The following is a 16,363-nucleotide window of genomic DNA, read 5'->3' on the forward strand; positions in this document are numbered from 1 at the left end:
AGATCAAAATTCAAACTTGTTCAAAATGTTACACAAACAACTGCGAAGCTTTAACGTATCAACCATTCTCATCTAGGCACGCAGCGAAGTTTTGTCCAAAAGTGGTTTATGTAGGTATAATGACTCGAATAAATATGCCAAAGTCAAATCACAATATTTTGTTTTCTCCAAGTATAAGAGATAGCAAGAGCCTGTAATTACCTGTAACTGTTAATTCCGTAGTTCTTCTGACAACAAAGAATCCATATTTTAACTCACAAGTGTAATTTCCAATGTCATCCTCTCTAACTTCCCGAATGACAAGAGTATCCTTTTTAAACACAATACTTGATCTCCACGTCTTTGCCTTGCATTCCTGTTTAAAGATAACACAACACTTCAGTGACTCTGTTCTTACACTTACAGTTGGACCACTGCTGACAACGCTGCTCAAAGCCAAAGGGGCGAGGCAAGAGCCCAGGCTTGTTACGAACGTTGCATACACTAAATATCTAAAATTCCAGTTCAGTTAAATGTTGATTAAAAAGAAAATAGACTACAGAATTTTATCAGCTGACTTAATATTTGCCGTCTGACAAGAAAAAGAAGAGGAGTTGATTACTTTGGTGGTTTTCTTTCACATTAGCTTGCTGAGAGGCTTCTATTTCATTTACTTATTTGCTGTTACACTTATGTGTGTGTACTGAGTATTTCCTGCAGATGGTAAGAAACTCAAGCAGCTGTTCATAGGAGTTCTAGTGCACTGCCCACAGGTAGCTCTATTTGCAAGAACTTGGCATTTTAGTAATTATCTAGAAATCAGTACACAATATTGAAATAAAGTTACTGATAAGAACAATGAAATTATATTTTCAAGTAAAAGCTAATATGTAAAGACCAAAATTTTGGAAATCTTTGCTGGATTTTGTGCTGCAAAATGAAGCCATTCATTCAGATAATAGTATGCCTAGCTAGCCTGTTTAGGTATTTCCAAATAGATCTTACATCTGAGCTTTTAGAAACTTACTCTTTAGCCTGTTATAGACCAAGCAGTTGCTGCCTGAGCAGCTCATGTGGCTTTTCCTTAGCATATCAAAACAGCCCAGACTGGTGACACTTTTCTTTATAGTCCCCTTGTTAACAGAAAGCTGTACATTCTTTGTGACATCCATAAATGGGTATAAAGAAAATACCAGCCCGAAAGTTTACTAAAGGAAGCATTTGCATTTCTTTCTCTTAGTTAATTCTTTTCTATCCTTGATGCTGTTGTCGGTTCTTAACAAATTTTAAAACAATCCAGCTTCACATCCCATTTAGATCATGAAAATAATAAGAACATTGCATAATAGCTTGTTGAAGGTGAAAATCTTTTGCATTCCTTACCTTATACCACAGAATTTCAGGCTCCCTAAATGGAAATAAAAAATCCTCAATTTCAGGGCATGAGATTTCCTTGCTTTTGCTAAGTTCAGCTTTTTCAAAATATTTCATCTTTGAATTGTAGCAGAGTCCAGTGTCATTTTCACCCACGGTCAGCGAAATGGACACTTTCATACAGTAAGTTGAGTTTCTGTAATGCAATAAAAATAGAAATAAAAGTCTAATATGAAAAAAAATAAATGCCAATGTATATGATATTGGTTTTAAGTAATTATTTTCATCCCAAGCAAAAGTTAGAAAGTCAGACATTGCATATTCTGTGTATTTTATTGCCATTCAGGATAATTTTACTTCTTTCTCACCCACTAACTACAGTATTTAGAAGACATTCGTTGGCCTTACTCTATGACTAAATGTTTATCTTTCCCTTTTGTTGAATTCCTTCTAACATTATTGTCCTTACTGTGTCTTTGAGAAAAATTTCCCTCAAAGTAAATATGCAACAAAATCTCCATGTATTTACCAACGAAAGTACACAACCAGCTTGCTCTCAGACACCATTACAACAGTTCTTCAGGGTGAACAAATCACGTTATGGTACCACAGGCCAGCGCCAAGTCGGAACTCAAGCACCACACCAAGAGCCACCTCATCAGATCTGAGCATGCTTCCAAGTGGAAGCGGGAACATTCTTGCAGCCTTTAATTAAAATGAGTCTTCCAATTACAGAATAAAGGATGTCTTAAACTAACAGACTGATAAGTTTTTTACCTTAGCCCCCAATGCCTATGCTCCCAGGCCAGCTTTCATTAGTTTTGGATCTCTTCTGAAACTTGTAACTTCCTCTGCTGCTGGGCATGTCACAGAGCCAGAGACTAGAGAACATTGTCTTCCTTCCTTCCCACATTTCACTACACACTTTAATTAGGCTCAGAGACAAAATTACCACTTTTTTTTTTTTTTTTTGTGAGTTTCCTGGTGGGCAACATATGAGTGTATGAAGTTGAGTACTCCACAGGAACACACTGTGACAATGCAAGATTTCTCTTTTTCTGTTTTGCAAGTGACCCCTGATCTGTTGAAAGAGGATCTTGCAGAGAGCATGGAGAAAACATTCATTTTCTTATCTCTATTTTCAGACACTATGAGTTGATTGCTGATTTACAACAGTCTCGCATATCAGACATGGCAGAATCTCAAAGATGGCTCCATTTTCACATTCTCTTTAGATTTCTTAATATCCATGTCATTTTTCTGTTCAAGATGAGGAGATGGAAATGTGAAAGGACAAAGGATAAGAGGTACTTTATTCAAAGAACTCTATTGTTCAATTTTATAAAGAAAATGGAAACTGAAAAGGAAGATATATAAGTAACCATCAAATTGGAGAATACTCTTAGAAGTGTAAATTTTGGAATGGAATGGCCATTAGCTATCCAGCTAATTCACAGACTTGTAATTAAAACAAACATAATATTATTACTTTATAATGAAGCTGTACAATTTATTACCCTGTTCATGAATCTGACTGTAAATAGAAAATAAAGTTGTTTAATTTTAATGCAAAGCAAGGAATGCATCCACAGAATACGAATCACTCTTGCTGCTTTTAAGCTATTTAAGAGCCAGTCACCATTCTTACCTGTACATGCAATTTAAAGTCATCCAGTATTTTAAGGAACACATTTTCATTACGGTATGTTGTGTTATTCCTACATTACGGTGCTGTCGCAGAGGCACCCACAAACCAGACAGCAGCAGCTCTCCGAAAAATGTGGATTTATTGCAATCAAATTTTGCCTGGCACACCGACTATACGGGTTTGGATGTCAGTTGGGAATTATTACTGCACAACAGATTCTTGAGCACTTAGAGAACTCACTCGAAGGCAGATGAACCACAGTGTGCACAGCTCACTGATATAAAGAGAGAATCTCTCACTTAGTGTTACCAAGAGGGTCACTTGCCAACTCCGGGGTGAGGGTCACTCAATCCCAGGGAGATACACTTGGAGGGCATCCTGATCCAAGAGGAGTTCCGGGAAGTCTCCTCGACCAGCATCCCAATCCAAGGGGAGAGTCTCTGACTGCACTACCTGCTGCTCCAAGGAGAACCAACTGAACACGGTTCTCTGGCAGGGCTCCGTTTATACCCTGGTCACGTGTAAACTGTGGTCATTTTCAGTCCACACAGACAGGGGGCAGTTAACGGAGTCTAGACTCCTGGCACCAGATAGCCCTGGGGGGTAGGCACCTGATATTTATCAGGGGCTTCCGTAGGGCCTATCTTTTGTGCAAGCTTTGTGCAAGCAGTCAGGGGGGTTGCACTGTCACAGGTGCTCCTTGGAATAATTATTTATTTATTATGTGGCTTGAAAACATCATAAAAACTCACCTAAGCCAGTTTTTCCAAATCGGCAAAATTCTCTGTTCTTGAAAGTTCTATCCCTTGGATACAGGGAGAAGGTCTATACAATCCATCAAGCTCTGAGGGTTAAGAGTACACTAACTAGATGAGAGTATTCTGCTACTGGATGACAGGGAGGTATTTAGTATTTAATTTGAATATTTAAAAATTCCATGTATTTGAGCATTATGTTGTGTTCATGTTACTGAATCTCATGATTTAAAAATTTCTGGAAGGAGCTGGGAGGCAAAAAAAATCACAAAACCCACTTAACTCTCATCCCATTCTCTGAAGAAGTAATCTAGGTAAAACTGTCATATATGTTCTTTTGTCTTCCTTCAGTATTCAGAGTGAACTGGTCAGAAATTCTCATTTACACTTTGGTCTACTAAGAGCTCTGTTCTACAACAGTGGCAACATCAGTCGCCAGAGCGAGAATTCCTTCTGAGGCAAATGCAAGTTTCCACCACAACCATAGATTCTTTACCAGATGCAGCTTACACTTACTGCTCCATAAAAGAGGTATTTTGGAAATATCTTAGAATGTTTAAATCAATTATTTGAAGAGGATGATGGTATTTAATTACTCAAAGTTTTATGTGTCTGTGATTTGACTCACATGGATAGGAGCTTCATGCAGAGAGAAACACAAATTGGCTGGGCTTTAAGGCAATTACGTCCTAAACTGTCCGATATAAAGTACTGAAACATTTCGGATGGATACTTTGTCAGCTAAGTTCCTTAACAGGTTTTTGTCTCAAAAGCCGGAAGTATCATCAAAAGGACGTAAAGCTCTGGACGCCCCCCAGTGACACAGACTTTCTTACTGTGACTCTAAGTACTTTGTCAATCCACTCATCTCACACTCTGTGTCAGAAACCAAAGCTGCTGGATGAAACAAAACCCCAAAAGAATTATATAAAAGGCAAAGAAACACAAACAGTATGAGCAAAAGAGACCAAGCTAACGGGGTCACAAAACAGAAAAAGAGAAAGAAAATTAAAGAGTCACCAGGTGGGAATGAAGGAGGAGGTGAATTTGCTGATTACAGCTGTCCATGATGAATACAGTAGATGTGAAGCCCCTCAGCTAGCAGAAAAAGTAGCAGGCAGCATAGCCCTCCAGCAAGCATGCATATACCTCAGAGGATAAAAAATGTTCATGTGTTAGAACTAAGAAAAAATTCCATGTGTCTCTTACTGGAGGCACCAGAACAATCAAACAAACAAACAACCCCCCGCCATGTCATGAGTTTAAGGAAATTTTATAACCCCATGGAAACCCAATGTTCATTATTAAGAATAAATCCTATGAACAATTTTTCTCCTTTAGTTCTCCAGCGTGGTCCAAACTCTGGATCATTACCACTAGGCAGCTGCACTTCAAAGTATTTCCAGTATAAAATCTCAAATCTACAACAGCCACTTAAGTAAAATTCAGGCAATGAAAATCAGACGTTATGAATCCATCGTAGAGGGCTTACTAGGACTCTACGTATTTCCTCTTCCTTGTCCATAAGATTAAGTCGCTCATTAGGACTAAAAAAATACTCATCTTCCTGCTACCACTGATGAACAAAAATTATTTCATACGGTATGACAGAGGCTGCCCCAGCGTTTGACTTGGATCCACGGGGTCATCTTCACCCTAACACATCATTTGTACACTACTGGTCTATAAGCGCTCAAGTAAAAAAATACAGCAGTCATATCTACTAAATATATTGATTCCATTATAGGACTTTCACTTCTGTAGCCATTCATCATCCTTAAAATTTTAAGGCCCAGTAGCACTGGATGTGTAATTTAATCCTGTGATACTGATAGAACAAAGAATAGAAAGGCGTATAAATGACATACATTCTCAATGACTTCTATATCCCAGGAGTAGTTGCTCTAATGCCCAGCTTCCCACAGTTCCCTCGTATCAGTAATTCACCTTTTCTTATCTGAAATTATTTAATTTCTTGGTTGTACAGCAACCATGTGAAAGTATATCAAGGACTGACTAACAGGAGTCTGCTTAAATAAGATCAGAAGAGTTCTGCTTTTTACCCCTTCCTCTTCTTGAAAGGACACCCACCTCATCGGTTCATCAGTACCTATTTCACCTTAATGTTACTTGACCTGCAGCTGTTATAGATGTACATTCATATAGAATATCTGTTCTACCCTGCCAGTGCCATCTTAACCCATCACAATTTTCCGCCATGTAAGTGAAGATTTTCATTTACCTATTTTATTCAATAGATTTTCAAGCACTAAAAAAATGAGATCTAAACCATATAAAATGCAAAAACAGGAAGCAAGAAGCTGTTTCATGATTTTTATTTAAGACAACAAATCCATTTAAATCAAATTTATCTGAAAAAGAAATTAAATTAGCAGGTAACTTGTCAGAGAGCAAAGAACAGGAGGGAGAGGAAGCGGCAACGCTAGGAAGAAACCAGACGAGAACAAACAGAGCACAAGAATAGTCTCTCTAAACTTAAGCACTTACAATATTGACATCTACATTTAAAGAATTTCTTACAGAACTAGGCACTTAAAACATAATTTCTTTATACAATAGAACTCTAAAATGGGCCACACGGGTTACTCTAATGAACTCCACTTTTTCCTGCATTGAATAAAACCCAGTAATTGACAATCTCCTGTTCAGACTCACCAGAGGGAACTCAGTGCTGGATTTACACAGCTCGGTGCCTCCCAGGCAGCAACCCTCCTCATACGTGTTCCTGACAGAGGAGGGCAGCTGGGACTCTGTGCGGTCCTTGTCCACTCTGGTGCTTTGCTACGCGAACCCTTCACCAGCAGGATAATTCAGGAGACTACAGTGTACAGCTTCTACTGAAGACATGCTGTCTTTGGGACTAGAAAGAAGTGACTTTTCCAAAATCCTCAACACTCCTCTGAAAAGGGATTTTTAACCCAAACCCTCTTTAGCTGCAGAGTGCAGCCAACTTGCTTTCTGCATGAAGAAGCAGTTCCTCTCATCAAAGGTGTCCAAGATAAGACTATCTTCATCTAGTACAGAGAGGCAGCATTCAAAGCAGGGAGAAACAGGCCAAGGGGGCCTGTTGATGCTGGCATTGATCATCAGGCACATCATCTTTCTGCAGGTCTAAATAAGAGGTAATGGAACTGCAGTACAGTAACGGTACCCGCAAATGGAGCCAAGCCCTTTAACAATGTTTTTCATTTAAGACAGCAGGCTTAAGTCTTCACGTTCCTCTGCATACCCTTCATTTCTCCTTCACTTTTGAGGGGTGTAATACTTGTAGTACATGGCCTGTCATGACACTGGAGTTTTGCAGGGTAAATTAAACTCGATAACTAATCAGGAGGTTACCTGGCAGTAGAGCAGACATGTTCTTTCAGTGTTCATCATGACAGCAAACTCATTTTTTAAATTTTTTTAAATACTAAAAATGTTGCAAGATTTGCCTTAATAGAGTGCTGCTTGTACTGAGCTGGGTAATAGTATTATGCTATTTATCAGGAGAACAAATAGAAAGCAAAAAATCTCTTTTATGTTTCCCCTGATCATACAAGCTGAGTTGGGAATGTAACTTCATTTCCAACTCCTCCGAAACTGGACATTAAAAAGAGAAATTATGAGAAATGTCTTTTCTTCACAGTATTTTGTATTTTAATAAGTAAACAGCCACTGATGTCAATAGCCACTTTCTATAAATGGCCCGTCACATTTCAGGGGAAAACTTTTTTTTATTTCATTAATTAGTTTTTTCAAGTTTTTATAGTCACAATTCAGTCCTTTTTCAGTCTACATAACTTCTGTTAGAGTTACTCAGATGCCTGAAAGCTGGAGAGAAAAGCATTCATTCAAGAGAAGAAGAAAAACATGTTATTGATAAGCTACTTGTGTTCTTGGCCAGTGGCTCCAAAGGCTCTTTGTGAGCTTTAAAACTTTTGCACAAAAAATTTTAAAGACTTTAGACAGTAGTGGGGTTATTTGAGGACATGCCTGAGGCCTTGGGCTGTCAGGAGAGGGTGGAAGGCCAGTGTATCCTACTGCAGCACGAATTACTGCCACGCAGTGAAGTCACCTTGGTAGAAAGGTCTGATATCCTCAACAGCCTGTGGCTTCCAGACCATTTGTGCAGGATATCAGTTTTTAAACATTTTATGCAACGTTCTTCTTTGTTGTTTGTTTCCCCGCCCCAAACTCTGGCACAGCAGGCTTCCACACTCCCTGGCTCTGATAGCTCAAATCACAGATTGCTTTTTCCACAAAGCTTCCGGAGCCAATCGAGCTGCAAGCGCTGGGGCAGCGCTGCAGGAGCGGGGGAAGAGAGAAGAAAAGTGGCCAGCTGGAATTTTCCTCTGCGCCTCAGAAATTATCTCCTGCTTCCACACCCCGGGGGTCCAACCCAGTTTGAAAACTGCTTTTGACCTCAGTTGGATTATATAAGCACTGATTTCTTTCCTCAAGGGTCACCTAATTATGTGCATGATACTATGAAATAACCCATTGCACATGAGCCTCTAGGAGTATTTGAATATCAGTGCTCTGCAAGACACTTGCTTTAATATGTTGAAATTAGTCACACCAGAAAGTACTGTTCGGTTTTAGTGCCCGCTTCCATCCTTGGAAGCCAAAACTTTCATGATGTCTTCTTCTGACACAATGGTACATGCCACCATCCCAAGTTTCCCCTTCTCCTCTCCAACACTGCCAAAAGAGAATGTCAAAGTACAAAGTCTAACTGTAAAAATAACACTTTCCTTGTGTTAGAGAGTGCTGCTGACTGATGTGAAAGGACTTTAATTGATGTTCTGGCCAACAAAAACGAAATACAAATAAGCCTTTAGAAAGGGAACTGAATTTTCTCATCCTTATAATACCTTAAATATTCATTTGTGAGTAAGCTAGAAAAAATATGTACATGTACACTTCTATGTTATTGACTTTTCTGTATGATCTCTGTCTTTTGTAAAGTCTAAGTGAAGCTTATCCCTTTGTGAGAGCTGGAATCAATTTGACATTGATTTCCACATTTTAACAAAACCTCACTTTCTAGGTAGAAAATACTTGAACAAAATTATGACAATAATCTTAATTAAGAATTTGTACTGACAATTACATGGAAAACAAAATTGCATAGAACTAACTAATATCCCCATAGAACATTTTATTTAAAATTAAAGCTTCCTTTCAGATAAATTAAAAAAAAGAAATTCCATAGTCTTACAGTACAGAAATATCTAAATACTCCTCTAGTGTAAATCTATGTTCCTGTAGTATAGGAATATGTATCTAAAGCAAATTTTTAAAGCATACTAATACTATACCTGCATGTTATCGACTGTGAGTAAAGCCCAATTTTATAAAACAACTTTCTGTTAAAATATTTGGTATGTGAACTCTTTCAGAGAATAGCACTTACATGAGGATTGCAGGTAAAAATATTAGAGGCGGTAAAAAAGCATGGGAATCAATCAAAAAAATCATTGTGCCACAGACAGTATATAGGATGAGTACAATATGGATTACCACTAGACAAAATTTAACAGTACATTTAATACTTTATTGTTAATTACACATTAAGTGCTAAATTAGCTACTGTTTTCAATGAGGCTTCCCAGGATTGTTAGTGAAGACATTTTGGGTCAGTGAGTCATAAAGAGCTAAAACGGAAACATTTTGGAATATCATTTCAGAATAGCATTTCAGATGGTATTAAATGTTTTCTCTGCAGTAGATCAATGTATATTCCTGAAGGAGACAGAAGCCTGAAGAGCTGTGTGATCATACCCTTGTACATGAAAATCCCTTTAGCTTTCCACAAACTGCAGTGGGGAGATAATACCTTAGCATGAAACGCCTCTAGGTAGACCATCTCCTTATAACTCAGGAGATAATGGCAAATGCTTTTGCTTGGGAACTGATGATCATGAAGAAGAGTAAATTTTATTCCGTAGCACCATATGACAGAATAACAGAAATGCAGTATTATGGCTAACAGATTTATTATTCTTCCCACTTCTTTCATTTATAGAATCATAGAATCACAAAACAGCTGAGGTTGAAAGAGACCTCTGGAGGTCATCAGATCCAAACCACCTGCTCAAGCAGGGCCACCTAGAGCTGCTTGCCCAGGAACATGTCCAGACGGTTTCTGACTTTCACCAAGGATGGAGACTCCTCAACATTCCTGAGTGAACTGTGACAGGACTCTGTCACCTTCATAGTGAAAAGTGTTTCCCAATGTTCAGACGGAACCTTCTGTTTGGGCCCATTGCCTTTGGTCCTGTCATCGGTTAAGACTGGAAAGAGCCTGGCTCCACCCTTTTTGCACCCTCCTTTCAGATATGTATATGCCCACTGCGCATTCTCTTCTCTAGGCTGAATGCTCCCAAGTCTCTCAGCCTGTGCTTATAGGAGAGATGCTTGAGTTCCTTCATCATTCTTGTGGCCTTTCTTTGGACTGCCTCCAGTCTGTCCATGGCTCTCTGCTATTAAGGAGCCCAGAATTGGACACGGCATTCCAGGTGTGGCCTCACCAGTACTGACTGGAGGGGGAGGCTCACTTCCCTTAATCTGTGAGCAATACTTTGTGCTGTCCAGGTTGTCATTGGCCTTCTTTGCTGCAAGGTGGCTTGTGTTCAACTTGGTTTACACCAGGACCCCCAGGTCCTCTTCTGTAAAGCTGCATAGACTGTTATTCAAGGAATATCTGCTTTTTTTTTTTTTTACTGGCTGGAGGTGGAGGCGAACTATTAAAGAAAAATACTTTTTCCAAGGTTTTACACAAAACAAACAAAACAAAAAAAATCCCCAACCAGTTGGTACGAGGATGAATGAAAAAAAAAAAATGCTTACTTATTGAAGCCAGAGGCCCTTAAAATGATGTCTACCATTTGGTGCAACAGTGCATGCCCGAGCAGCTGTTCCTATGCAGGGTTTCGCATTCAGGAACATCTGAGCGTTACTGCATCCTGATGACTCAGAAGGTCATCAAATACTGGAACATCTTTACCACCAGATCATCATTTTGCAAACGCAATGTGCCATCTTTTATAGTACTAAGACTGAAAATATTCTTGGAAATGAAGATGCTGAATGGTTTCTCCCTTTCCCCTCTCTTTTTACTTGATGAATTAGCACAAGTGTAACCTACAGTTCTCAACTACAGCCAGAGGAGAACAGATCCTATCACTCAGTCTCAAATGCTAAGTTAGATTCTTCCGTTGCTGCTAAGCAGCTGCATATAGAATATCCCTTGAAGTTTTCTGTCTTGTATCTGAATGATTAGATATTCCTCTCTTGCTAATGCTGCATGAGTGTGTCCTTCTCTGAATAGAGATTTCCCATGTTCCATTATCAGTTACTCATTAAAGGTAGATATGGACAGAGATATCCAACAATTATACTAGTAATTATAGATACTAGATGAAAGACATTTGCTCAAGAATAAGATTTCTTTGAAATTCTCTCCATAACTCCTTTCCATATCAACTCAGGAAAAACAGGAATAAGTATGACATGCTTTGAAAACAGACATCAAACAAGAGAAAAATCATCACATCTATTAGGTTACTGCGTCAAAGCTAACTTTTTCCTAGCATACTGATGCCACTTCTCCAGACTTCTGGAAATTTTCAGATGAAATTGCACTATGACTCTCAATTTAAAAAGTAAATAATTCCAATGCTTATGATTGCTACATTTGTTAAGAAACAGTTTTAATTATTATTGGTTTACTCTTACTTTTCTATGAAGAAATAACAATTCAGAAATCAGTCTTCTCTACCAGAAGCAGAAATTGAGAGAAGATGGTCTCTCAAGTAGTATGGCATCCCTCAGATGAATGTAAGAGCATTGCTGTGCACAGATTGAACTAGAACTCAAAAAAAAGTAACAAATTTCTGCAGAAAAGTCAGTTTTGGCAGTCCTTAATCGACTACTAAAGCAGAGCTTTAGAAAGGTCTTGAATTCCCAGATAATAAATTTACATCCTGAAAAGACATCAGGATTTGAAGAAATTTGTCAGTATTAAAAGGAACAAGTTCAAATACATTTCAGATAGTTGAGAGTCTCCAGCTCTCCTTTTCCACTTGGTCCCTGGCTCAACCTTTATGTGTCATTGTCTTTCACCACAAATACATGGGGAACAGTAGGAGAGATCTCTCACACACAGATTTTTAGTGGTGGTCTCACAGAAAAGTCCAGTTGTTAGAGATGAAGAATCTCTACTTTGGCTTGTCTGGAGGCTTCCCCCTGTAGCAGGAGATAACTTCCAGTGGGGCTGGTGCTGCTGGTTTAATCATCTGCTGTTCCTTGTGACCTAGCTTCACCCCCAGTTCCCCACTATCTAAATATAGGAATAGCTGTATAACATAGCTTAGCTCAGTTTATAAATACACTACGGCTCAAACGCCTGACATCTGTTTGCATAATCGGTAGAGAATTGAATGAATATATAAACTCCTTCTGAATAGAAAATTTAACCTATATTGTCATTTATGTACGACATTTTCTGGTTTGTGTTTTTGTTTCTGTATTCTATTTCAGTCATGATTTTTTTCTTCAGATTGCGAAAGAACAAGGAGAACCTGTAAATTCCGGTATTGATTAAACATTTTCACGTTTTTCACGGACGAACTCATCTATTTGCAACTTGGGTTAGATAGCTATTTTCTTGCCATTTGTTCAGAAACATGACTTCTGTCTGCTTGCACTGTTGATGTCTTCGTTAGGGACAGCTGAATCCAGTTGTTAGACGGATGAGAAGAGGATGCACGAGGTTCCGCCAGCAGACAGTGTAAGCACACATACCCAAGAGGGGAACGTGCACAAACACCCATGGCCAGCACAGATGGGCACCTGCACAGATGCACAGTGCTCTTGGAAAGATGAAATGCAGAGCTGACTCAACCCAGCTCTACCCCTGCAGATGGCTGCACAGATGCACAGTGCTCTTGGAAAGAAGAAATGCAGCGCTGACTCAACCCAGCTCTACCCCTGCAGATGATCGAGCTGAAGTCAGCTAGTGGAACACATACATAAACCAGCACAATACGTGGACACCTCCAGCAGCTGGCCTTGGGCGCTCAGCCCAAGCAGCAGGCCCCAGGTCCACAGCTGCTGGCAGCGGAGTATGCAGTTTGCAGCCCCCACCAGCTGCTGGAGCTCAGACTCTCACTGGAGCCCTACTCACCAGCTAGGACAGCCTGAAGTTCACTAGCATGCACCAGTGCCTGCCTAGCGTACACAACACAGCCACACAGAACACAGTACGAGATACCTTTAACGAGAAGATGGGACAGAATACAGCAGTCTCAGACAAGAGTACTCACTATCAGCCTATTTCTACTGGACAGCCTTTTATCTCATTTTCCCTGTCCCTCTACCTTTTATCCTCTACTACATCTGTTGCCCACCGTTCTTCTCAATACACTTTAGTCTCTTTCCCACCTATGGTCTTTCCCCTAAACATCCCCTAAAACATTCCCTGTAGCCCCAGAATCCCTTCAGAACACCATTCAACAGTACTTTTTCCATAAACAAAAAAATACTTTTCCTTCCTGCTCCCCACAATAAGTCCCATAGGCCCTTCAGCCTGAAGACCTTCTGGGAAGGAGCCTCTCCAAGTGATTTCACTGGGTGTTTTTCCACTCGTATGTCCTGGGGGTTTTTTACGCATCACTGCTCCTCCAACCCTCATTGAGCCTTTGTCCTTTCTGTGATCATCTTTAGGCACTAAACAGTCTGACTGACTTGATACTACACGCGTGATGGCAGACAAGGTGTCAGTAGATTACGTTAAAACTGAGCACCATCAACCAGTTCTCAGAGACGAGACAGGATGAGACATTTTTGACAGGCTACAGGAATCTTCAAGGTCTCCTTTGTTTTTCCAGGTGGCTTTTTCCCTGCCTCTCTTTCTAACTGGTCTCTTCTGCTCACTTGGTGACTCTGCTAGAGAAAACTCCCATTCTCTAAGACTATTTCTCTATAAAGTGTTCACTGTCCTTTCAGTGCACTTTAAGCTAAAGACTTCCAGGTCATGGCATCCTGTGGTAAAAGGAGTCAGTTTGTGAGTGTGATCATAACTACTTTTGAGTGCATCATATTCTGGCAATCCTGTTGTCTAATGATTTTCTGAAACTTTTCAAAATCTAAAGCAAAATCATACAAAATATCTAATCAGTTTTTCAATCTTCCTAGAAAACCTGAAATACAATTTCTGTTTTCTTAATGTTCAGTTTCACAGTAGTATGTCTTCTACCTGTTTTTTCTCTGAAAGTTACGTGTTTCTCTTTACCTACAATTTTTACCCCCATTCTAATATGTTCCAAAAATGTAATTTTTTACATTATGAATCTCATAAATACACAGAAAATGTATCAATATATGTTCCTTAAGTCCTAAATATTCTCAAAACATTTGTTTTCATAGGGGCCAAGAAAATAACAGAAATATTTATCGTCTAAGCAAACCAGTTTTGGCACTACTGCAAAAAAACCCAAATATAAAACAGTAGCAAAAATGCCAGATTTCAGGAGAGCATAATTATAAAAGTGACCAAAAAAATTTGTACTGTGACGACAGAAAAAGAACATATAAAAAATTGGAAAAATCTGAGTTTTACTGAGCAGCTTAAGGTTTGTTTTCTTTTTTTTTCCCCAGCAGGGCTTGTTTTGGGAAATCCTCCGTTGTAATTATGGATCGACAACTGTTACTCCATAATACTGAAGCTTTCTGTATAATTTCCCTCTTTCCTCTTTTTTCCAAGGAGAAAAATAACTCATAAATATTTCATTTTCCAGTTACTGAAAGATAAAGGGCAACACTGAAACGTGGAGATCTTGAATAAGAGCACAAATTGTAGTACACCAAAGTAAATCTGCAAGGAAAGTGTTTTGCTGAACTGTGTAAAGCACTGACATGACATAAATGTTTTGAAGAACACAATTTTGAAGCCCTCATGTTATGTTCTGCTTCCCTTTTCTGGTGGCAGAAATTTCTGAGAGACTCTTGCTACTATTGAGATCATAGCAGAAGTCCCACAGTCTTCAACATACAGAGGAAGATTTTTCCTTTTTATGTGTATGCACTGGTGTTGGTGAAAAGAATATTGTATGATACTGTAAAATGTGTTGGCAACAGAAGAGTTGGCCCTTAAGAATTTATTTGCACCTTCTTTCAGGATCCACGTAAAATTACAGACTTTTTCTGATATTATGTTAAATCATTTTTGAAATAGCTGATTTTTGAATCTCAGCCATTACAAAATACCAACGGCTGTAGAACAGCTATTAATCAAATGCATAAATGCACATATATTTAAATGTAAATTGCCTCAGAAATGAAGGATATGTTTTGTGAGATAGGACAATAAATGGACGTTTTCTATATTTTATGCATGTTTCAATCAAGGAATGAATAAGGTCATTCCTCCTAACACAGTCAAAATGTCTGAAACACGGAAACTTTATGTAAAAAGGGTAGAACTCAAAAATTTGTTCAAATATGTTGCAGCATAAAAGGAAACATCAATTTTAATGTATGATAGCTCTGATAAACACCAGTATTATCCCAAGAGCCCTTTAACATGACAGCAATCCAGTCTATTATTATGAAAAGAGTATTGTAAATCCAAAATTATCTTAACCGAGTAAAAAACACCGGTAGTAAAAGAGAATAAGAAAAGCTTTCCTGATTCCACATGTGTTTTTCGGTTTCTACAACTATTTTGCAATGTTAATGATATTATTCATTCACAGTGAAGAGTAAACTGCAAAAGGACATGATAAACCAAAACTGAACTGCACCTATTTTAAGTACCATTAGCACGTGAGTATTATTTGTTACAGAGAGAGGTCCAGTAGAAATAGAATATTTGTTTATTCCTTATTCCTGCAGCTCCTCGTTACAGACTACACAGCTAAACCAAATGACTAGGGTGACTCAGTTCCGCAAACTGTCATTTTTGGGAGGTGTTCCTTCAGAGCATCATCATACACAATTATTCAAACAAGATGTATGTTTGAAGGAAAAGTGATATCCCATGGATATCTTTCATTAGAAATAGTTGAGGCTATCTCAGTGGTCGGTATTTATAACCTAGTCCCAGAAAGCTCTTGAATTTCAGGGAACTGTCCCTCCTTTTTAAATTAATTGTAAGGTATTAGTTCCAGACAAACAAGACTGAACACAAAAAATAAGTCTTGTTTGGGTAGCTTTTGCTTATTTGAGCAGATTTTCTCAACTAATGCAATGTCCTATTGGGAATTATGAATCTCCCTGCAGAGAACAAAATTGAATTTTTTTTCTTTTTTTCTTTTTTTTGTGGGAAACACTCTATTGGAGTTCTGTTTCCCGTACCAGCTCAGTGACAGCTCATCATTCCTTTGTGACTGAAGGCTGTGCTGAACTCTTGGCAGAAATGGGCTTATTCTGTTGACAAAGCAGAATTTCACCCCAATCCGCTGAAATGCCTAACCAGAGGAGGGAAAGGCTACCTCTTCCAGGTTCCTTCTCACACAGCTTTCTGCTGTAGCTTCCCTGCACAGCTAGGTCTGTGACTTAAATTAAAATATCATCTGTGGTGGTTTCAGACAGCAAGATG

The 16,363-nt window shown here is 38.8% G+C and overlaps 1 protein-coding gene across 1 annotated transcript in view; it reads right to left on the reverse strand.

Moving 5' to 3' along the window:
- Window positions 1-201: 201 nt before the first annotated feature.
- LOC104501793 (interleukin-1 receptor accessory protein-like 1) overlaps window positions 202-16,363 on the reverse strand; it is a gene marked incomplete at its 3' end in the record, with an annotated part of 50,767 nt that continues 34,605 nt past the window's right edge. Inside the window, exons 3-4 of the mRNA XM_010145667.1 lie at window positions 1,363-1,549; window positions 202-355 (exon numbers count right to left, since the gene is read on the reverse strand). Of these exons, the coding sequence (XP_010143969.1) occupies window positions 202-355; window positions 1,363-1,549 (341 nt within the window). The remainder of the gene's footprint in view (window positions 356-1,362; window positions 1,550-16,363) is intronic.

The sequence above is a fragment of the Buceros rhinoceros genome, unplaced genomic scaffold (assembly GCF_000710305.1).
Source record: "Buceros rhinoceros silvestris isolate BGI_N320 unplaced genomic scaffold, ASM71030v1 scaffold5031, whole genome shotgun sequence".
NCBI lineage: Eukaryota > Metazoa > Chordata > Aves > Bucerotiformes > Bucerotidae > Buceros > Buceros rhinoceros.